This window comes from Oreochromis aureus, linkage group 14, assembly GCF_013358895.1.
Source record: "Oreochromis aureus strain Israel breed Guangdong linkage group 14, ZZ_aureus, whole genome shotgun sequence".
Lineage (NCBI taxonomy): Eukaryota > Metazoa > Chordata > Actinopteri > Cichliformes > Cichlidae > Oreochromis > Oreochromis aureus.
The window spans coordinates 2,690,426-2,713,511 of NC_052955.1; the positions used below are offsets into that span (position 1 = coordinate 2,690,426).

Sequence of the window (23,086 nt, forward strand, 5' to 3'; positions counted from 1 at the left end):
TTGTTTCCACGAGAAGACATTTTTTTTAAAAAGTGAAAATACTTTCAGATTTTAGAAATTTACTGGAAAGTTTGAATTTTATTATTGGGCAGTTGGTGGTGGTGGTGGTGGTGGTGGTGGGGGGGTGTTAGTTATTCCCTAAAATGAGCTTTTTTTGGGGTCACATAAAAAAACAATCCCTGGAGTATATTGATGATAAAATTGCATTATGGGAATATGTTTTGCTACTTTGGAAAGCTGGGATGTTTGAGGCACAAGGAAACTTAGTTAACTCGTTGTTTAATACATGTGGCATAAACATAAAGTGAATAAATGTAACATGTACGTGCGCGTGTCGCCTTCACTGATCCTAAATCAGTCGGATCATTTGACCTGAGAAGCGAGACATCTGAAAACAGGAAACTTGTTAACACAACAGAGAGCAGCAGCTGAGCTTCTTTTTAGGAGATTCATCGGGATGCTTATGCACTTCACCTGTGTGTGTGTGTGTGTGTGTGTGTGTGTGTCCACGCTGACTCATAGGGTCGTGTTGCATAACCTCGATCGTGGCCTCAGCTGAGTCCTGTTGTCGTTGTGTCCCACTGGGATCTCAGATTACATAAAGCACTGATAATGAGCTTAATCAGAGAAATTAAACCCACTAAATGGCGCACAGAGGGAAGTGTTTATCCCACTGATGCTTTTCAGGTCATTTTCACCTGTAAACAGCCCACAGTGACACGTTCAGGTCTGTTCTGGAAGATTCTGCAGATACATGAGATCCATGGCATCCATAGACTGCAGGCTGCTTCGCACAGACACAGACATTTGATAAATAACGTGAAGAAATAAAGAAAACGCTGCCTTTAGCGTATGAAAACAGCCTAAACCTAAGCGCAGCACACTCTGCATGATGCTGACTCAGTGATGGATGGATGCAGTCGGATGCATTTCAGCATCGTGTCCATTTGCTAAAGTGGATTTAATCCAGTCAACAGCTAATGATGGGCAGGAAGGGTTAGTGTTAGCCCTCTAAGCCACTGCTATTATCAGTGCAGTGGGTCAATTAGCCTGCTTTCAGCTTTTTCCTCTCTCTCTCACACACACACTCTCTCTCTGGAGTTATACTTAGCACTGGTGTTGTGATGCTGAATGGAAACAGAGACAACAAGGACGACGGTGAGGTGCTGAAGGAAAAACAAACCTCAGCCGGTCTCAGCTGCATCCCGGCCACGCCCTCATGGTGGAGCCGTGCGGTGGTTCAGGCCGGGAGCGGTCCGAGTCCAGCACGACAAACCGCTGAAATGTTGTGTTACTGGCAACAAACTGATTCAATGATTGAATCTGTTTATTTAAAGTCATTGTGCAGCAGAAACCTAAAGTGAAGCTGTTTGAAGCTCGTCACAGTACAGCTCAGAAACATAATGTGGTGCTAGTGGAATAATTATTTAATTACAAAATGTAATAATTAAGTAAATACCAAGTAATAACTAAGCTCGAGCCCAGTATTAGCAGTAGGTTTATCTGAGTAATCTTAGTTTCATGTAACAGAGACCCAGAAATCATACAGCTTCTTTTAATTATAGTACAGTAATATAATTATAACTGTTTGGATTCAGGTATGATATTAAGATGCAGACAGGTCATTGTCTTTATATGCTGCCAATAAAGCTTTATTTTGAATGTTGAATTTTGCAGTGAACCTTGGTAAACAGAGTGTTTGTGCACAGAACATTTGAAGCGTTACACGAAGCAGATTTAGTCTGAAACAGTAATCTTACCTTAGATTCACTCCAACATACCTTAAATGTAAAGATTTTCTGTCTTTTTGGAGCAAAGAAAATGAGTTTTTGTGTGACGTAACAGACGAGGAGCGTCTAAGTGAATGTCCTGTTCAGGTTTTCTGTTTCATTTGTTTCTGGGTGAAGTTTGGATTTCCTGCTTTGATCTGTGTCCAGTGTTTTGTGGCTCTTTGGTTCCTCTGATGTCGTGCTTCTTATGACCAGGTCAGTTTTGTGATATCCTGTGTTCTGGTTCATATCATGCTTATTATCTGCAGCAGTCTCACCGTGTCGCTGTTTTGACTTCTTGTGGTTGATTCTGTTTCACTTAATGCGAATATTAAACCAAACAAGAGGGTAATCATTGCAGCTGTAAGTCTTTCAGGTCACACGAGACAATATGACAATCATTTAAAGAAACAGAACCTCGGTCTGCAGGAAAGCAAAGGAAGCAACTCCTTTTAAAGAAAACTCTGTGTAAGTTACAAAGACGGGGTGAGGCTACACCAGCCATGGCTGTTAGCGCACACCTGTCTTCTCTGATTTTTATACAATTGTGGAAGAACAAAGCAAAAGAAAACTTAATTCACGCTGAAAATGTCCAGACTTGTACAGTCAGTCAGAAAGTGTGAAGGCCCAGCAGATGGAGTAAAACATCAAGGAAACAAATGACTAAGCGAGGCTGTGAAACCTGGTTCTTCATGAAGGTCAGTCAGACTGGATGGTGTCCTGACCGAGGACGTAAGGCTCCCTGAGTCAGGGATGTCATTAGTTGTTTGTATTTACTACTCACTGACAGTTTGTGCTCTCCTTGTTTGGTTTGTGGCTCCAACATCCAGCTGCCTGTTTGAATCTCTGCCTGTATTCTCAGTGAGTGTTTGAGGAGCACAAACGCTGAGAATTCCTGAATAAAATGTGAGCAAAATGTTGTTTAAAGGACAAAATAATAGAAAATCTGTTACTGTGTCCTCTCTGACAGGCCCTGCTGCAGAATCCCTCATCATGACAAAAGAGGAGAACCTGGAGGTGCAGGAGAAGGAGAGGCACGACCGGGAGGAGCAGGAGGAGGGGAGGGTCCAGAGAGAGGAGGAGGAGGCACTGACTGAAGAAGAGGAGGAGGAAGAAGAAGTGGAGGAGGAAGAAGAGGAAGAGGAGGAGTATGAGCTAGAGGAAGAGAGGGAGCAGGAGGAGAGGACAGAAGTGGAGGAAGATGACGAGGAAGAGCAGCAGGAGGAGGAGCGGGAAGAGAGAGAGGAGCGCGAGGAAGAGGAGGAGGCTCCGGCCGAACTGGAGCCAGAGCCCGTGTCTGTGTCCGAGTACCAGAGTCCGGTTCACGAGCCACGCCGCCGAGCCATGGTGCACCCGTCCGCCCAGGCACCGCTGCCCAAAGACTACGGTACGTCATACCACCTTAAATTCAGACACCTTAAATGCTCCCAGTCACGCTGTTAATGTGGAGACTCTGCTGGAGTCACAGTTGACTGATTAGCTGATCACGGCCTGTTGTATTGATGAGGGGCTTGCTGGTCTTCATCAGACATGCTCAGAGCTCCTGAACAGCCAATCACTGTTCAGTAAGGAAATTACTGCAGTTCACCGAGCAGCACGGCAGAGGGCGCTCTCAAGCTAATGCTCAATGAAGAAGATTGAACAGCTGTTTAAAATAATTGATTTAAACTAGATTCTAGACAAACAGATCATATTTATAAAAAAAACTTTATTGCTTTAGATTTTCCTACAGAGGAGCTGACTTTTGCTTTTTCAGCATTAACTCCTACTCTGTACACTTCCTGCTCCCTAGGAGGCGCTCTCGTGCCTGTCCAGAAAGAATAGCGCTCTGTAAGCTGTAGATCAAAAATATAAATGTGAGGTAAATGTTTGGCCTGGACAACAGCTTCACTTTAATTTTTAGATGTTTTTTACAGGTTTCTGTTGTTTCTGAGTATTACTGATGTTACAGCACCACAAGCCGCTTAATGGCATCTGCCATTTTGATTTGGGGCGTGAAGCGAACAGCAGCAGAGACTGTGTAGCTGCATCACCTTCAACCACCACAACCAGCTGCTTCTTCTTGTTTAACTTCTAACGTCTGGTTATCTTTTGGGAATGGGCGCTGTGGAATTACAGGGATTATTTTACATAACCATCATCTTTATCATTGCATTAATTATCATTTCATCCAAGCATTTATTGAAGCGCCATTGAGGGAGGACGTCCTTAAGTGACCAATCAGCTTGCATTAGCAGAATGCATTTTATAGATAAAGTTAGACATTGGTGGTGTTTTATTTCAGCCCCATTCATAAGACCCTTCTCCATTAGTACCTACTCGTATCCACTGATTTTCCATTACAACCTGACGTCACATTTTAGTACCTGCTCAGATCACTAGGAACCCCGAGTGAGCAGGTACCATAGCCTAATGGAAAACCCTGAAAATTGTAGCGAATCGTGCTGAGTCGATCCAAGTAGGTACTAATGGAAAAGGGGCTATTGAGGACTAGCTCATGAGTGCCCCCTGCTGTGCCTCAAGATGAATATGCAGCTGAGTTCTTCAGTGTCATTAGCAGGAAGTGGAAAGGCTTTCCCGGAGTCACTCCGTAGCTGCTGACAGTGAGTCGCAGTGGGGCAGATTGTCAGGCTGATGGCAGTGAAATAAAACCCTCGTCAGAGCTGCAGAGCCTGCAGGAAGAGAAACTGCAGCACTCGCAGGTTATTTTCTGATTTGATGACGGGGACAGATTCTTCTTGGTGTCACCGCCTGGAACGATCTCCTGCCTGCTTTCCTCGCTCCTTTCCGTTTACCTTTCTTTGTCTCTTTAAGCTCATCTTTGATTTCTTCCTGTGTCTCCAGCGTTCACCTTCTTCGACCCAAATGACCCGGCCTGCTTGGAGATCCTCATGAACCCCCAAACCACGGTCCCTGAGCTGTTCGCCATCGTGCGGCAGTGGGTACCCCAGGTGCAGCACAAGATTGACATCATCGGGAATGAGGTGAGAACATAAAAAAAAAAAAAAAAAAAGAATAATGAAGCCAACACTAGAAAACCTGCAGTTCCTCTAACGTCCACTAGAGGCTCCGGCAGTGAGTCCGCCCCCACAGACTCTCCTGTTAAAACTTTACAGCAGAAATAAACACGTTTACAGTCTGACGCATAAAAACTTGCTGCACTCTATACATAATTTCCCCTTCATAACTTCATAATTAGTTTTTTAATAACGTATCCATTTGGATTTTGTTAAGGCTTAAATGTTGGAGCATGCCGCTTTGACTCATGTCTCAGTTTTTGAAACCACAGCAGTGCTGCAGCTTCTCTCTCAGTCTGTGCAGCCCGCTGCAGTCCTCTGTGTGTCACTGGCTTAAAGCCAACACTGACTCATTGTCACATTGACCCAGATTCAACCCTCTGGACACTCACTCACTCACACACACACACACACACACACACACACACACAGAGTGAAGTCTCTCCGAGCAGCGGGCAGCTCCTGTCAGGTCCTTAAAGCCTGAATGCTGAAAACTTATGTTCAAAGCACAAATTATGATCCATGCAATTAAAAAATACAGGCTTGGAAGATTATTGATTATTGATTGATTCTGACTGGATACCAGATAACAACATGGTGTCTCTTCCATGTGATAAAGCTTCCCAGGCTTTCTGCATCAGACGCCTATATGTGCACTTTGATTACATCACCAGCGTCTCAAAAGTTGTTTCTGCCGTTACTTTATTTTTAGAGTCAAAAGTGAGAAGAAGCCGCTGTGCCAAGTTTTTAGCAACCATGGTGACCAAGGCACAGATAACATGTAATTGTTGCTAAGCAACATGCAAATAACATCCTAGAGAAGATGGGATGCGTGGGCCCCACAGCTAGACATGCTGTTTGTCAGATCACTGAAAATGCTCCAAAGCAAACCTAAAGCAGCAGCATCCATGTGCATCAGGCCCATCCGCTCATCTTAACCTAAACAATTATTTAAAAAATCTGTCCCATAAGAAGAGGAAGGGTTTATGAAGGGGGGATTATCTATTGCGACCTCCGGGGTTTCTGCTTCAACCAAACACGGTATTTGGACTTTCTTTAATGGTCACACTGACAGCGGCGGTGCACACAGAGAGGTGGTGATAATGACCCAGTTAAAATGGCTGCATGGAAACGGGAGGCAGAGGAAGTGGTGCAGAGGGAGAGGGAGCGATGGAAAGTCAGCGAGGCTTCACCGTGACTCAGCGTGAAGCCAACTCAGCCTGGAGGAAAGAAAAACAAGGAGAGAGCGGCACAGCGACGATCGGGGAGAAGAAATCAGCCAATGAGTTGGAAGGCTGGCAGCCAGCACGGCCAGGATGTGAACTCAGGGTGTTCCCACTTTAAAGTGTATTACACAACCATAATATCACATGTCGCAGTGATATACTGATGTTAAATACAACAGTGTAAACGTAGTCGTCAGCCACGAAGTCTCCGCTATCGGTCCCTCCTGACTTAACTTACAGGATAGTGACGCCTAAAAATCCAGACAACTGAAAGCCTGATATTATTAATCGCTGTCCGATAACCAGAACATGCTCTGACATGATTAAAAAACCCAGAGAACAAGCGCTCTAAACAGAAGTGGAAAGATCCAGAAACCTGCACGTGCAGATATCAGTTTGTAAAGTTTTGGTGTGAAATCTCTGCTCAGAAACTCCTCACGTTACCTGTAACTGTCTTTCCTGCGTCTCAGCTCCTGAAGCGTGGTTGCCATGTGAACGACCGCGACGGTTTGACTGACATGACGCTGCTGCACTACAGCTGTAAGGCCGGAGCTCACGGAGTTGGTAAGTTACTTTATTTGATACTTATTAGGGATGCACTGATATATCAGTCTAGAGGTGCACCGATTGACCGACCAGAGACCAGAATCAGACAGTTTCAGCGTTCCTGACTTATTTAGCCTGTTTCATATATGTGCAGCATACACACAGTGGTGTGTTCAAATAGTCAGTTGCAGACTCACACACATGTCGTTAGTGTGAGGCTGTTTTGTGTCTTCACTGTGAGTGATGAAGATACAAAACCTTTGTTACAATAAACCTCACGAGACTCAAATCAAATCAAATCAAAATTTATTTATATAGCACATTTAAAAAGAACAGTTTTGATCAAAGTGCTTCACAAATTATGAAAATAAATAAATAAAATAAGACAAATACAACACAAGACAAGACAAACATAGAAACCAACCAAATGATAATCAAACTATCTTACGTCAAAGCCAGAGTGAAAAGATGGGTCTTTAAACGAGATTTAAAAGACTGAACAGTCTCAGCAGAGCGAATGGCAATAGGGAGGCTGTTCCACAGTCTAGGAGCTGCAATAGCAAAGGTCGCCTCTGGTTTTCAACCTAGACTTAGGTTGCATTAAAAGCATCTGGTTAGAAGATCTTAGTGCTTTTATAGGATTATACAAATGAAGAAGCTCTGTTAAATAGCTAGGGACAGTGTTATTTAAGATTTTATAAGTGAGTAAAAGAATTTTAAAATCAATGCGAAATTTCACAGGAAGCCAGTGTAACTTGGCTAAAACTGGAGTCATATGATCATGATGCATTCTGGCACCTGATAAAAGGCGTGCAGCAGAGTTCTGTACTAATTGCAACCGGTGAAGAGAGGAGTGAGGGAGGCCTAAATAGAGGGAGTTACAATAGTCCAGTCTAGAGGTAATGAATGCATGAATAAGCTTTCCAAGGTCCTTGGGGGACAGGAAAGGCTTAGCTTTAGAAATTTGACGTAGCTGATAGAAGCTAGATTTAACCACAGTAGATACTTGTTTCTCTAATTTGAAGGAGCTATCCAAGAGTACCCCAAGGTCTCTTACAACGTGGGAGAGGTAGCTAGCATGTGGGCCAAGGGTAACAGTTAACTGGTTCAATGGAATGTGGCTGTCAAAGACAATAACTTCTGTTTTACTGTCATTCAAGGTTAGAGAGTTTTGAGATAGCCAGGTTCTCACATCATGAAGACAGTTAAACAATGTATGCAATGGATCTCTGATATTCAAACCCAAAGGGAAATAAATTTGAATGTCATCGGCATAACAATGGAAAGAAATATTATATCTTTGGAAAATAGATCCCAAGGGCAACATGTACAGAGAGAATAACATAGGGCCCAAAACAGACCCCTGGGGCACACCACAGAGAAAACGAGCAGAGGAGGAGGAGTATTGCCCCACTGTGATAGAGAATGACCTCTCTGAAAGATAAGATTTAAACCATGATAAGGCTGTGCCCTTAAGGCCAACTACATGCTCTAACCTTGATAATAAAATGATCTACTGTGTCAAACGCAGAAGTCAGATCCAGTAAGACTAGAACCACAGAGCAACCTGAGTCAGTGGTTAAAAGGAGATCATTAAAACTCTTAGCAAAGCTGTCTCAGTACTATGTCGAGGCTTGAAGCCCGACTGGAATATTTTCAGAAATACCATTGGAATCTAAGAAGGTCTGAAGTTGTTTACAGACCACTTTTTCCAGGATCTTTGACATAAAGGGAAGCTTAGAAATCGGTCTATAATTTGAAAGAACACTGGGGTCAAGATTAGTCTTCTTAATAACGGGTTGAACAACAGCATGCTTGAAGGCAGAAGGTACGCAGCCCAAAGACAATGATGCATTCAAAATTAATAAAATACAAGGCCCAATAGTATTCAACGCTTCCTTAAAAATACGGGCAGGGAGAATATCATGTGGGGAATTGGAGATTGTTAAGTGGTCAATTATTTCCTTTACATCAGAAAGAGTCACAGGCTCAAACTGCTGAAAGGCAGCAGAGCATTTAGAAGCTGGAACTTGATGTGGAACTACAGATAAAAAGGGGGCCCTTAAAGTGGTGATTTTTTCAATAAAATACCTTAAAAAACTTTCACAAAGAGCCGGAGAAGCCTCCATGTGTGCGGTAGCACGAGGATTAATCACAGAGTTAAAAATCTTAAAAAGCGCTTGGGGCTTGTGACAATTGGTCAAAATAAGACCTGATAAGTAGGCAGATTTAGCAGCTTTGACAGTCTTCTGATATTTTGACAAACAATTATGGAGGATTTCCGCTGACACTACGAGTTTATCCTTTTTACACTTCCTCTCAGCAAAACGGCATTCGCGCCTGAGAGCACGGGTAGTTTCATTCAGCCAGGGTTGGCATGACGACTTACTACGTTTAGTCTTATGTGGAGCCACGGTGTCCAGAATAGAGGAACATGTGGAATTAAAAAGGTTGGTAAGCTCGTCAGCCGATAAATCCACAAGACAGACGGAGTCGGGGAGCGCAGAGTTGGCGAAAAGAGTAGAGAAGTTAGTAATGGTTTCAGAATTAATCGAGCACATCTGGCGTAAGGGACCCTCGCAGTTAAGCTCCATATGTCGTAACATAACATTAAACACAACCACAGAATGATCAGAGATCCCAGAGTCCTTGATATCCGTTATACAAATATCCAGACCGTAGGACAAAACTAGGTCAAGCGAATGACCTGTTAAATGTGTCGGTTCACTTACCCATTGCGTAAGATTAAAAGTGTCAATAAGGGCAAGGAAATCCTTTGTTAGTGTGCTTGCCTCACAACAGACATGTATATTAAAATCACCAACAATTAAAACACGGTCGTAGCGTAAAAACAGGCTCCCTAGTAGTTCAGCAAACTGAAAAATAAAATCCTTAACAGATTTCGGAGGTCGATACACCACAGCACAAAGAATTGGGGGAGCACAGTTCAGTTCCAGTAGCTGCACCTCGAAGCTGGTGAAAGAGACGGGTGGAAGTTCCCGGCATCGAAATTTGTGTTTAAAAATCGAAGCCAATCCTCCACCTCTGCCAGAGATCCTAGGGGAGCTAGCAAAGGCACAATCTGGGGGAAGAAGTTCTGAAAAAGCAGAAGATTCCTCAGGACGAAGCCAGGTTTCCATCAGATAAAGAAAATCCAGCCCAGTTGAAACGAAAAAGTCGTTTAAAATAAAAGTCTTGTTTGCCAGCGATCTAACATTTAGCAAAGCCATCCGAAGTGTAGTCGGGTTGTTGCTAGTTGGAACAGATCTCAGCAGGCGAAGATTGCTGTAGTTCACACCACCTCTGGAAAGCCGCACCCAGCTCCGAACAGGTGAGCACTCTGCCGGGGAGTCTGGGTGAGCATAGCGTCCAACGGGACTTATCCAGCGATGGCAGGGCAGTCTATAGCAGAAGCGGCCCCCGAGAGCATGAGAAGAAGATAGAGTATTTACAAATACGTGGTAGCTGGTCGCATCAAGTGAGTTTAAGTAAGCCTTGAGGCGAACACGAATACCGCTCCGTTTACCCCGTCTCCTATGACGTTTCCTAGGTGGAAGGGTAGCTGGAAAGCGGCGTAAATGATCAGAGATATCCGTCGGAGTTGAGAAAAAGTTCCCTGATTGCCACTTGAAACCAGGCGTTTGGTGAGTCAATGGCTGGAGATTCAGAAGAGTTTGACGATCATAGGTAAGAAGCGCAAAGGCGTCAGGATAACACAGAGAAAATAGGATAGCAGACAGTAGACAAAGCTCGAGGAGACGGCACGCCGACTCGTAATTCATCCTCAGCCAGCCGACTTTTAAACAAGTTAACAAAGGCAGAGTTATCCAGACCGGTATGAGCAAAGGATCAAGGCAGTTATAAGCAAAACTACACAGACGAGCGAAAAGCAGAAAAAAAGTTGATGGCGTGCTAACTGGTGAAGTGCCGTACCTGACAGGTGTATCTCTGTATAAATCAGTCGCACCTGCTTTTGTTCGGGTGTCCGGCTGCAGCAGCTCATTTCACGTCATTATTTGTGCCTCTTTCCAGGGGCAGAGCACTTTCATTAGTTCAGTAGTTTAAGTGAGAGAAAGTCTTGTAACTCACCTCAGTTTATGTTTAAAAAGATTATTTAATTATGAAGAAAAGCTGTTTTTTGCTTGTGTAAGCTGTCAGGTTCTTAGAAACATGATCTGAATCAGCAGGTCACATTTGGAAAAAATTTGAATTTTTCAAGAAAACTGGAGTCAGTGCGTCTCTGTTAATCATCCCAGAATAAATATCTGACAAGTGACTCTAAACACTGATGTCAGCCCAGAATATCACAAACCTTCTATTTTTCTAATTTGGGTCTAACTCATCATTACAGCTGATGACTCTGACTCTACCCGCAGGAAAATAATAAAACTATTTACATATTTTTCCCATAAACTTTCTGTGCAGAGTTTGTGTTATTACCTGTGAAAACTTGGACCTCAGAAGGTTGAATTCTAATAATCACAAATCACATGAAATGAAAAAAACCCAACGACACACTAAACCAAGTCCAAAGTCACAAATCCTTCCACCCTCGATTCAGAAGACAGATTTTACTTCAGGAAGAAGAACAGAGGAGCGATCCTTCTCTCAGGTCCGACATTCCTCTAGTCCGTCCTGATGTAACGACTGGGAATAATGCCGACTCGAGCTCTTCACGTGGTCCCAAGTTACTGTACAGGGCATCTGCGTGGACCTGTTCTGGGGCGGCCGGCGTCTGTGCGTGTGGTGGATTCAGCTCCTCGGCTGGTTTTCAGCATCTTAGTTTCGTCCTCATTGTGTGTGCAGGCGACCCGGCGGCAGCGCTGCGTCTCACCACTCAGCTGATCTCGCTGGGCGCCGACGTGAGTCTGAGGAGCCGCTGGACCAACATGAACGCCCTGCACTATGCCGCGTACTTCGACGTCCCGGAGCTGATCCGAGTCCTGCTCAAAGCAGCCAAACCCAGAGGTAATTTCTACACCAAGCAGTATTTTAGTGATCGTTCCGAAGGTAACAGGAGTGAAGGTTAGAGTCTCCTTCCGTGTTCTCCGCAGTCCTGAACTCCACATGCAGCGATTTCCACTACGGTACGGCTCTCCACATCGCCGCCTCCAACCTCTGCCTGGGTGCAGTCAAATGTCTGCTGGAGCACGGAGCCAACCCCACCGTCCGGGTAAGAACTCATCTCCAGCTCCATGGTTTGTTCTGTTAGCATAGCTTTGCATAATTTTCAGTTGAGAGTAATCCTTCTTTACCTTGTCCCAGTCCTTGGTGTAGACCCTCAGTTCTTTTTAATTCTGTAACAAGCTTTTTTAGCTTCTGCTGAACTTTCCTCTGATTGGCTGATCCAATCTGTGAAGGTGTGAGCTGCAGGTGGAGGCCGTTCCTGGATAAGGATAATTAGACTGCTTCAGCTCCCAGAGTTTGTTTTTTTTGACAGGAACATTTGATTTGGTGTTGCTGTCCCTTTAAAGTTGAAATCCAGAGACCCTTAATGGTGATTTATCGTCTAAAACCTGACTTCCTGACTTGTTTCTGCAGAATGATAAGGGTCAGGTTCCAGCAGAGGTGGTTCCCGACCCAATGGACATGAGCCTCGACAAGGCGGAGGCGGCAATGGTGGCCAAAGAGCTGAAGCAGCTGCTGCTGGACGCCGTTCCACTGAGCTGCAATCTTCCCAGAGCCACGCTGCCCAACTACGACAACATCCCAGGAAACCTGATGCTGGCCGCTCTGGGGCTGAAGCTGGGAGACCGCGTGGTGCTGGACGACATGAAGGTCAGACACACTGAGATTAAACTCGGATAAATGGATTGACGGACACTGAAACAACAAATCTTCTGTATTTCTGCATAAACATGACCTAAAACATCACGGTCCTAAACCTCTGAGCATCCACCAGGTCGACAGCGACCTCCTTAGGGTTAGAGGTAGAGTTACAGTTTGGTTCACGTCTACTCACTTACATGATATTTCTGCTCATATGCAGACTTGCAACAAAAGACCGAATTCATGTAAGAGACTAGATTTGGAAGGTGGCATCTTCTAGTTTCTGAGACGGTGCTTGTTTAGCGTGTCGCTCACATGCAAACTACCCCTAAGATGTTCTGTGGCAGCCTGGTGGATGGAGGTTAGGGAGACTCAGAGAGATGCAAGTACAGGACATTACATTAAAATGTTAGACTTGTACTTTTTAATATTCCAGATCTCTGAGGGTTACAGGTATGTGGACATTTGCTTTGGATATTTGCTGTGGGCCACCTCGTGTATCAAAAACTACAAACAACCTTTTCAGGCAGCTGTTGAGGGATTTGATCCCACTCCTGGGTCAGGACTCTGACTTGGCTGTTCTTCCCTCTTCTTTGAGTGTTTTTTGTAAGATGCGATGACGGTTCTTGTGTTGCTGCACAGTTCGTTTCCAGCCCGTTCTCACTCCCGAGGCGTAAGATCCTGATGATTTGTCACGTCCCGCGGCATTCCTGAGGAATGCGAAAGGCGACCTTCGGCGTTTTTATGGTACCCGCCGGGTTATGGGTGAAATCCAGTAGAATGAGGATGTATTCCAGCCCTAACCCTAACCTTATCCCTAACCAGCACTTTAATGACGTTAAATAGTGTTTTTTTTTCAAAGCGATTTGAGGAAAATGAACAAACGTGTGGATTGATTCCAAACGGTTCTCATGTTTTCTCCTTTTTCCGATCTCATCATTTAGGAACGTGTTGGGTGCTGGGAAGCGTAACATGTTGATGATTTGTCACCTAACGTAAAATATTACGCCTCGGGACTGAGAACGTGTTGTCATTTCACAGACAGAGTCTCCTGGTACTTTCTGCTATTTATGATTCAGACTTCATTGTTTCATTGGTGATTATAAGCCATCCTAAACCAGCTGCAGAGAAACAGGCCCAAACCTTGATATGACCACCACGTTTCACTGATTTTTATGAAGTTCTTATGCTTGAATGCAGCGTTTTTCTTTTTTCTTATTGAAAGCCAGAAGTTGTACTTTGGTGTCAAAACTCTCATTCCAGTTTCCTTCCTGCCTGGAAACTGGAAACCAGTTTTGTTTGGTTTTTGGAGTAATGTTCACTCAGGGTTTCATACCTGGATTGATCTTGGTTGAGATCTTATGTGGAAGGTGACAGTGGTTTGGAGTTTGCGCCGTAGGTGGATTATGGAGCAGTTTCTGCAGGATTCTGTTCATTTGGACGTTTTCAGTGGGAGAAACGTTTTGTCACTCGTCCAAGTGACTTCTTCAGTCTCGGCTGGCTGCAGGTTTCCAACCTTATAAACAGGACATTTGCACAGTGACTGAAACCAGCAGCACTGAAGGAACAATGGCTTTACTTGGATTAGTGACGAAACGTTTCTCCCACTGAAAACTCTGAATCCCGATGAACAGATTCAGCAGATTTACTTACCTGAATGATTGAGCGTCACGATGTTCTTTTTGGCCAAATGTTACGTAGGCAGATTTTCAGAAACTAGAAGATGTTACATTTCAAATAAAGTCTTGTTTGAATTGCAGTTTTTTATCAACAGCTTTCACATTTGGGCGTTTAAAATAGGACCCTGTAGCCTTTGGGGGGGTTGCCAGTGGATGTTAAGAGGTGAATCTGATCAGCAGTTTCTGTTTAACAACATATAAACAGCAGTGTGTGTGTGTGTGTGTGTGGTGCCAGTTTGTCCTTCACACTGTGCTTCTTGAGCTCTGAACAGTGTGTTTTCACTGTGTAGCCCCACAGAGACCAGAGCAGAGACGACAGCCCGGCTGCAAAACGCAGACAGGTTGGTTGGAGTGGCTGGATTGTAGACTAACTGAAGTGACTCACCACGCTGATAACATGCTGTCTTCCTATTAAATCACTGTCACTCCATCTGTAGCGTTGATGTCACATTCGTCCCTTTCATAAAACACAGCAGCAGACACTCAGACTATCTGCCTCCATGCAACCTAACCAGACAAAATCTCTTTTACAGTCATGCTCCGAGAGAGTGAGAGGTCACCTCTGACTCCGCCCTCTCTTTTTGTTTCTCTGTCTCTCAGACTGGCACTCTGAGGTTTTGTGGTACTACAGAGTTCGCCAGCGGGCAGTGGGTCGGCGTGGAGCTAGACGAGCCAGAGGGGAAGAACGATGGCAGCGTGGGTGGCGTCCGCTACTTCATCTGCCCTCCGAAGTTAGGTGAGAGATTTGTGGTTTCTACAGGCGAAACAAAGATCTACAGTCCTAAAAAATTATCCATTCATTTTGTTCCCGTTATCTGAAATCAAGTCACTGTGTTACGTAGTGTATTCTAGGTGACTTTTCCCAGCATTTTTCCAGTTCTTCCGGGTTCTGATCTGCTCCCCATTGGATGTTCCCAGAAAACCTCCAAGGGGAATCAGGCAAACCTAATTCAAGTTTAGTAATAATTCCTGAATCTGCAGGAATTGACTGTGGCTCTTCAAGACCTCCAAGCTTTAGAACAACCAGCGAATCAGTGAATACATCAGAGAACATGACATCATATCTCTGTTCATCAAAAGCATCACTAAGAAATACAGGAGGCAAACACGAAGACGTTCAAGGAAGAGTCCTTACCTCATTTCCTGTTTAAAGTCCTCTTCAGTGGGCTGTCCTTGCTGGAAGTCCTGGTCTGAGCTCTTTGATTTCACCACCATCATCGACTTGTTGTTCAAACTCACTGACCGACTGTTCTTGTGGAGGTTTTTGGTGAACAAGTGAGACGTCTGGAGGAGCACGCTCATCATCTTTTCAGCATGAAAACAGGAGTTGTTGCTGTTTCTCACTGCGTTGATCTTCTTCTGCTCTGCAGGGATTTTCGCTCCAGTTTCAAAGATTTCCAAATCTGTGGACCAGACGCCTTCATCAGTCACCTCCACCCCAAGAACACCCCGCATGGATCTGGCCTCCCGCCTCGCAGGAAAGACCAAGAAGGAGAAAGAGAAGAAGGAGAAAGAGAGAGAGAAAGGTAACCGAGCAACAATCTGTGCTAATAGCTTCATTAGATGAAGTTTATCTGTGTTTTTCATCAGTTGTGTTCTGCATTCTCAGCCCAGAAGAAGAAGGCTTCAGTAGCCAGTCTGGATCCAGAGGGAATGAATGTGGAAGTCGGAGATCAGGTTCTGGTGGCCGGACAGAAGCATGGCATCGTCCGTTACTTTGGCAAGACAGACTTTGCTCCAGGTGCGTCTGCTGATCCTCAGCTGGTTCTCTGAACTGTGCACACGTGCTTCTTTTAGGACTTTGTTGTCTGTCCTTCTCCAGTCCTTTGCACTAATCCTGCAGAAATGCTTATCAGCTTAAAGAAAGCTTTGAAAGCAGAGGCAGAGCAGCTGTGACCGGATCTGTGTCCCTGCAGGTTACTGGTTCGGTATCGAGCTGGACCAGCCCACAGGGAAACACGATGGCTCGGTGTTTGGGGTCCGCTACTTCAGCTGCCTGCCCAAATATGGAGTGTTTGCTCCGCCCTCTCGTGTCCAGAGGTGAGCTTATGTCGAAGGTACCGTGATGTTTTTGTGTGTGTAATAAATGAACCTGAGAATGGGAGATAATCAGCTTCAGGATGAATTAGCTCAGAAACTCTTCCAATGTTGGAAATGAAAAAGATTAAATATATGAAAAAAAATTAAAAGCTGTGGAAGCTTGGCGGGATGTGAAGCTTCAAAGTAACCAGGACAATGTGACGTTAAGCCTTCTTAAAACGTTTTAATCCTCTGAGCGACGTCTTAAAAGTCACCAATAAACACTGTTGTTGTCAGAATCGGAGGCCCTAAGGACGGCTCACAGAACGACAGCTCCACGGTGAAGAAGGTCCACCAGATCACCAGTAAGTGACGACCATAATGTTTAATATTATTATTAATATTATTGTTGTTATTATTATTATTTACCCCTGAAAACCGTATTTCATAGTTGTCTTTGAAGACTGTCTCCTTGTTCTAACAAACCGTTGTTTGCTTGTGTGCTGCAGTGTCACAGCCGAAGCGTAACTTCAACACGATGCGTTCGCCTAAAGACCTCACGTCTGAGAGCTCCATATCCAGGTCAGCCCTGCTCCGTCACATTAAGGTTAAAAGCAGTCCTGCGCTGGTTTGCTGTTCGGTTTTCTTGAACTTTTTAACAAGAGGAAATATTGGAAACTGTTTAATTTGAGCTTTTAAAAGCAAAGTTTTTTCACATTTTTATCAAAAGTCCAAATGAGTCCAGCAAAGCAGGCAGGATATACCAGCAGTGTGTCCAGTAAATGCTGGTTTAGTTACCCTGAACAAAACGTCCAGTTCTGTTACTGGGAAAATCACGGTAACCTCACACAGGGTCAAATCTGTGTGTGCACATTCCAACCTGACAATCTCGTCCAGGTTTGCTTAGACTTACTGAACTCTCCTGCTCTTCTTCTTTCCTCCTCCTCCTCGTCTCCTGCAGGCTGCTCTTCTGTTGTTGGTTTCCGTGGATGCTGCGCGCTGAGATGCAGTCCTAACTACGTCCTTCCTCTTCTCTCTTCTACTCCACCACCAGATCAGTCTCTCTGCTCTACTTACTCTCCGTCTTCTACTCCTGCTTTCACCGACTTTTGCCGTCGTCAGTCAAACTTCTCGTGGTGACCCCGCCCCCTCCTCTCTTAATCTCAGCTCAGAACCTCCTAATTTAGCCGTTCTATAGCAAAATCTATAGTGCCTTGTATCTGATCAAAACGTTCTGCATTCCTTTGAAGAAACCGAGAATCTGATTCCTCCAAAAAACCCAACCTTTCACGTCTTATCACCTCATCGTCCCAGCTCGGTATTTGTCCGTGTTGTGCTGTCATTTGGGGCCTAACAACAACCACAAAACGTTCGTTTGTGCTGCTACATGTTTTTGTTTTTGCTGCTACTAGTTTGGGGTCTTAAACAGATTTTCTCATTAATGCCAAGCTCAGCACAAGCTAGCCCAAACGTGGACAATGATGCAGAAATTTCAGCCTGTGCTTTGTGGTTTGGCAGATGTGTTTGTTAAATCCTCAGACGCTCTCTGCGTAAATGCCAGAACACAAGCAGCGCACGAGAGCTCAAACAGTTTGTGCAGAATAAAGTTTGTCTGCTCGTCTGAGACCAAGAACCTCTGCCACCTCCGCTTGAGTTGAGAAAATCCTGAGTGCATGGAGGGAAAATCCTAGAAAACATCCCGACTCCAAACTGTTTGAAACTCAGAAGTGAAAACAGGGTTAACCGGCTGCTGGTTTTTACTTGAACACAGCCAATTATTGTTTGTAGGAGACTTTATTTCCACTGCTGCTGTGTGAGATAAGTAAGTGGTTCTTGGCCTCCGGGTTGACTCACTGTATGTGGAGGAGTGTGGATGCTAACATTTAATAACAAGAAGAAGGTTTATCTTTAATTTACATTTTCCAGTGATCCTGACCACAAAGAACAGCTGGATTTGATGTTTATCCTGCTGTTTGTCAGCCGTTAGTCTTTAAAGGTACTTTTTGTAAACGTCTGGCAGGAAATGCAATGAACATTTTCACCACAAGGTGGCAGCGTTTCATCTGAGCTCCAGTGTAGTTTTTCACCCCAGCCAGCACTACAGTCATCTACATGCACAAAACGATTTTTGCATTCCAACCAAATAAAATAAGTCTGATTAGAAACACGACATTTGTACAAATGTTGAGCTAATTTTGGAATTTCTCGTGAGCAGTTTGGATCCACCTTGTGGTCGACAGAGGTATTACATCAATTTGTATCTGCAACACAATGCATAAATGTCTTTGACATAAAGCCGTAAGCTGGTTTATTTTTTAAAGGATTTAATCCGCTTTTGACCAAGAATTCTTTACAAAAAGTACCTTTGATTATAGTCACTACTAATCAGCGTACTGCCAAATACTCACGCTCGTTCTTGGACTTTAAAAACTAATAACAGGCTCCAGTTGTAATCTGTTAACCATAAACTGCTAACTGACCCAAACCGTTGACGTTTCCAGCCCCATTTCATGAGACTTCATGTCTTTATGTTGCCTCTGAACACAAGCTTCAGTTCCAGCTAAATGTGATGTCCAGTCCATTCAGGGTTGAATATGTCTTTGTAATAATCAGTGTCCCTTCATCAGCGCCTCCATTTTGAGGTTTTTAATGACCTTTACTTAGAAGTTTAACCCCTAAATGAGCTCCAGAGTCCAAACGTTGATCTTTCTCTGACCCTCCTCTCTCGCTCCTCTCTCTCTCCATTTAAATAAGACTTTGGTATCTTTTGTGAATGTGAGCATCCGCGAAAAGAAAAACACAAGTTAACCTAAATGTGTGCTTAATGGTAAATCTCTCTGCATAACTGAGAAACAGCAATATGTAAACAGTGTACCTATCTCTGTGTGGAAATGTTTCCTGTGTTACTGTCTCGTTACACTCTGTGAGCACTCGATACAGACAGATGAACACACTCGCGCTCTGATGGCCGAGGCTGCCGGGGCGAGCCCAGAGAATAACCAGACAAGCGAAGGGATGAAATCCATCGTCAGTTTTGATCCAAGTCGAGTCAGAGAAGTCACTCAAGTGGAAAGTGACCCAGGCGCCACCTTAAGACTGTGGAGCGTATTTGGTGAGGTCAGATCCTTCTGTTGTCTGATTTTTGGACGGAGCATTCAGATCTCATGAATAAGACCGGGGAGATTTGGCAACTTGTTTCCAGAGATGTAAAACTTTAAATTATCAGAATTATGAAATGTGACCAAACACCTTCCTGCAAAACACTGGTTGACGGTCATTTTAGAGAATCTTTGGTCCTCTGAAGAGATCGGTAGGAGCCTTTCAGGCGGGGCTTGTCGGTTTTTCTCTCCGTCTGCTCTGCAGCCTCGGCAACAGGAAACACCTGTGGTTGCTCGTGCACACTGCTGTGGATAATGTCCTGTTTGTGCCCGTGGAATCAGCTTCAACATTATACTAATGAGAACTGCAGTGCTTTTGCTTTTCCACTCACCGGGCGCTCAGTTTAACTCAGTCAGCTGCAGGATTTAGTCCATGTGGTCACAAACCTTTCATTCCTGCTTGAACTTGACCTGAGCCTCGCCTCTAAATGACTTAACCAGCGCCGTGTCAGCCAGACGAGCGGCAGGTTGAGTCATGTCATGTTCGCCACGGACACAAACTGGTGTCCTGGCAGGACTGTAGTTCATTTAAGCTGCTTTAAGGATGTCCTGAAAATTTCCTCAAAGACATCTGCTCCTGTTGATGGGTGAGATGAACACAAACTGTCAGTCCTGCATCCATCGAGTTGTTGGAACTGTCCAAAACTGTCCTGAGAAGCAGCTTTTTGAAAAATGGGACTAGACGTTAGAGCGATGTGCAGATGACTTACTGCTTTACCTTCACAAATAAATATCACAGCCACAGCCCAAACAAGCCAGACGAACCGAAGTCAGTCCACGTGTTGTATTTGCATCTGTTTATAGTTTCACACCGGAAATTCATTGCTACGAGTCAGCTGTTGTAGCACGGCGTTCGATGCTGAAGCTCCACCCAGTCGGGCGAGCATTAGTGGACCGCAGTGATGGTGGAAGTTTGTCTTTGTACAGTAAACGTACAGTAACAGTACAGTCGATATGTCGGTTTGAACGTAGCGTACTGTGTAGATGTGGAGCTTTCTCTGGTTTGGCCACTGAGCGTCACCAGTTATTAATCTCACGCTAAAGGAAGCGTTACAGACGTTTTTATCATGACATATTTTCACTTTGATTTTCTGTACCTACGGCCGTTTCCGCTCTTTTTGCCTGATATAGCTCTTTAACTACAAACTCTCACTTTGTCATTTTTGTTGATTGGATTTAAGATTGGTTTCCTAACTTTAAGGCAGCAGGAATGTTTGTCATCCTCGTCAAGATTCAGCCACTGAAACTCCGTCTCACATCATAGCCATCATCTTCTCCTAATCTAAACCAGAAGGTGACTAAAAATGTTCTTTGGTTCCAATTAACTCTAGAAATGTTTCCACATTTACTTTTTGGTTTCAAATGAAAATCCTGTTTGATGCCTTCATCGCCCACGTTGGCTTCGTTTCTCCACACTTCATGAGATGAAGTTGAATATTTGTATCTTGAATATCGTGATCAGGGATGCACTGATCAAACTTTTCAGTTCCAGTGTGATACCGTGGCTTTGGGTGTCTGCTGATATCGAGGACTGACCCAGGAACAGTCTGAAATGAGGAAGCGGTGATCTTTACTGGAAGCTGGAGCCTGAAGTTGATTCTTTCTTAATGCAACCTCAGCATCGACCTAAACGTTGCATTAATTACTCTGTAAAATCAAATATATTAGGCCCGACTGATTTATTAGCCAATATTAGCTATTTGCTAATATGTTGGTATTGGTTACAGTTACAATAAGTGAAAATTTAAAAAGCAAAGAAGAGACGTGGACAAACTCCTCCAGCCATGTTATGAGTTTCGACGTTTGTCCACCAGAGGGCACTCTGCAGCTTCCCTGTTTGGAATGAAACGAACAAACCGAGCAAAAACAAGATTATGACAATATTATCTTATTAAAGACTCACAAATAACTACACACAACAGATATCCAGGAAATCCGTTTGTGTTTCAAATGTCTGGCAGAAAAAATATCATTGGTTGAATTGATTTGTGCGTCACGTCTGTGACTTTAGAGTTTCCTTTGGTCCTCTCGGTCTGAGTGCACCTCACATGCACGTATTGTATCATCTACAAATAAAAGCTGTTTGCGCTGGAGGTGTGAAAAGCCTGTGGCTCCATGCTACACCACAGCTGACGGGCCGCTGCTGATGGGCGGTGTAAACTACATATAGCTGAATGAATCGACCATAGATCGACTTGTTGAAGCCAGTGTTCAGTGCCAGACTGATATCCAACCCAAATATCCGATCAGTGCATCCGTGATCACGGTTGGTTCTGGAGAAGCGTCGTTTTTATGTTGTATGAGCACAAACGTGGCGATCGTCTCTCATCTTCCACAACTGAAGATGAAGCTGAGTCAGAAGTTTATTGTCAGTCGCCTCTGTGATGTATTTCCTCCGTACTGACGTGAAGCCGGGAGCCGTTGAACAGTTTTAGCAGCTCAGCCCTCGTTTGCAACGTAACTTCTCAGTAAGCAGATTTTCAGAGCAGCACTGACACCAACGGCTGCCCAAAGGAAGGAAATCAGTCACGTTTGGATCAGCAGGAATGCAAACTGTGATTTGTAGTTAACGGGCTGAGAGAGTCGGTGGTTCTGTCCTTTAAAGAAGTGACAGGTGTCTGAGGATGTAATGTCGAAATCACAGAAACGAACTCGGCACTGCTCGTTTTAACATTCAGAGTCTTAAGATTATACAGTATATAGCCTATATTTTGATAACTTCACTAAGTGTACTTTTTGTTCTCTGGTTTTGTAAAGTGTGCGTGTGTTTTACTTTAGTCCATGTGTGTGAGTCACTCCTGTTTTCAAAGTGTGTTTAAAGCCGACGGACGCTGAAGCAGAAACAGGAGAACGAGCATCGGACGTCTTCTTCCTAACAGATCCTCACTGCATGCTCTCTCTCAGTATTTTCTCATTCGGGGTTTTCAGTGTATGTATCTTCTCATCAGCATGGAAATGCTTCTAATAATAACAACTCTATGAATATAATAAAGATTTGATGTTTTTCTAACCCTTCTGTCTGCTGGAATTTTTACTGCATTCAGATTAAATCAGGTGAAACATTAACTAATAAAGTAGTTACTGTTTCACCTGTAAAGTAAAGCGCTATACAAATACAGGCCATTTACCATTTAATAAAACTGATAAATATATTATTATCCTTTTTATTTGACTCATCTGACTATAAAAGGATTCATACTGACACCTTGTGGCTGATTATTAGAGCACACCCACAAAATCTACAGAGTGAAAATAAATTATTTCTATACATATTTTTTGATTTTAGATCTGACAATAAATATAAATAAATTCATACTTACAGCATAATTACATGTTGATTTTATGCATGTCTTCTTGTTTGATGGGGATTCTTTGTGCTTCTTTCTCACCGTGAGCTCCTCCATGGCTCACACAGGTGTGTCTGTAGACCTGGGGTATCAAACATGAGGCCCTGGCTTTGGAAAATGTGAAGGAGGAAACTGATTTTGGACATTTAATTGTATTTTAAATGTGGTTTGTTTGTTCTCTGACAGAAACCTCGCCCATGGCCGTTTATAATACACCAAAGAAATGATAGATTTCTGTAATTTTACACATTTACTTCTTACAATTTAAGAAAAGATTTAATAAAAAGAGTTTACTACATTTACTACAGCAACATTTCTTTGTCCCAATCTGCCGGCCTGTCCTGTGTGAACCCGGCCCCTTGTGCTGTGGTTGCTTGGCCAGCCTCTTTTAGTCTCCAACAAAACAATCTGATAATAATCTGATACAAAAAATAATTTTCACACTCATCTGAAAAATGTAACAGCTCATTTTACTCCAGAAATCTGAAGACTTTAAAAATGATTAGCAGTGAAACCCAGAAACCCAAACCCCAGTCCAGTCTGCAGTGAGTGAAAA

At 43.8% G+C, this 23,086-nt stretch overlaps 1 protein-coding gene across 1 annotated transcript; it reads left to right on the forward strand.

Moving 5' to 3' along the window:
* The first annotated feature begins 2,911 nt into the window (after positions 1-2,911).
* On the forward strand, positions 2,912-22,178 carry clip3 (CAP-GLY domain containing linker protein 3). Its single transcript, XM_031743622.2, has 14 exons — positions 2,912-3,156; positions 4,614-4,753; positions 6,483-6,576; positions 11,365-11,526; positions 11,613-11,731; positions 12,100-12,336; positions 14,297-14,347; positions 14,607-14,742; positions 15,377-15,532; positions 15,616-15,747; positions 15,923-16,046; positions 16,323-16,390; positions 16,535-16,607; positions 16,987-22,178. The coding sequence occupies exons 1-14, from the start codon at positions 3,114-3,116 to the stop codon at positions 17,039-17,041; spliced, it is 1,590 nt and encodes a 529-aa protein (XP_031599482.1). The 5' UTR covers positions 2,912-3,113; the 3' UTR covers positions 17,042-22,178.
* The last annotated feature ends 908 nt before the right edge of the window (positions 22,179-23,086 follow it).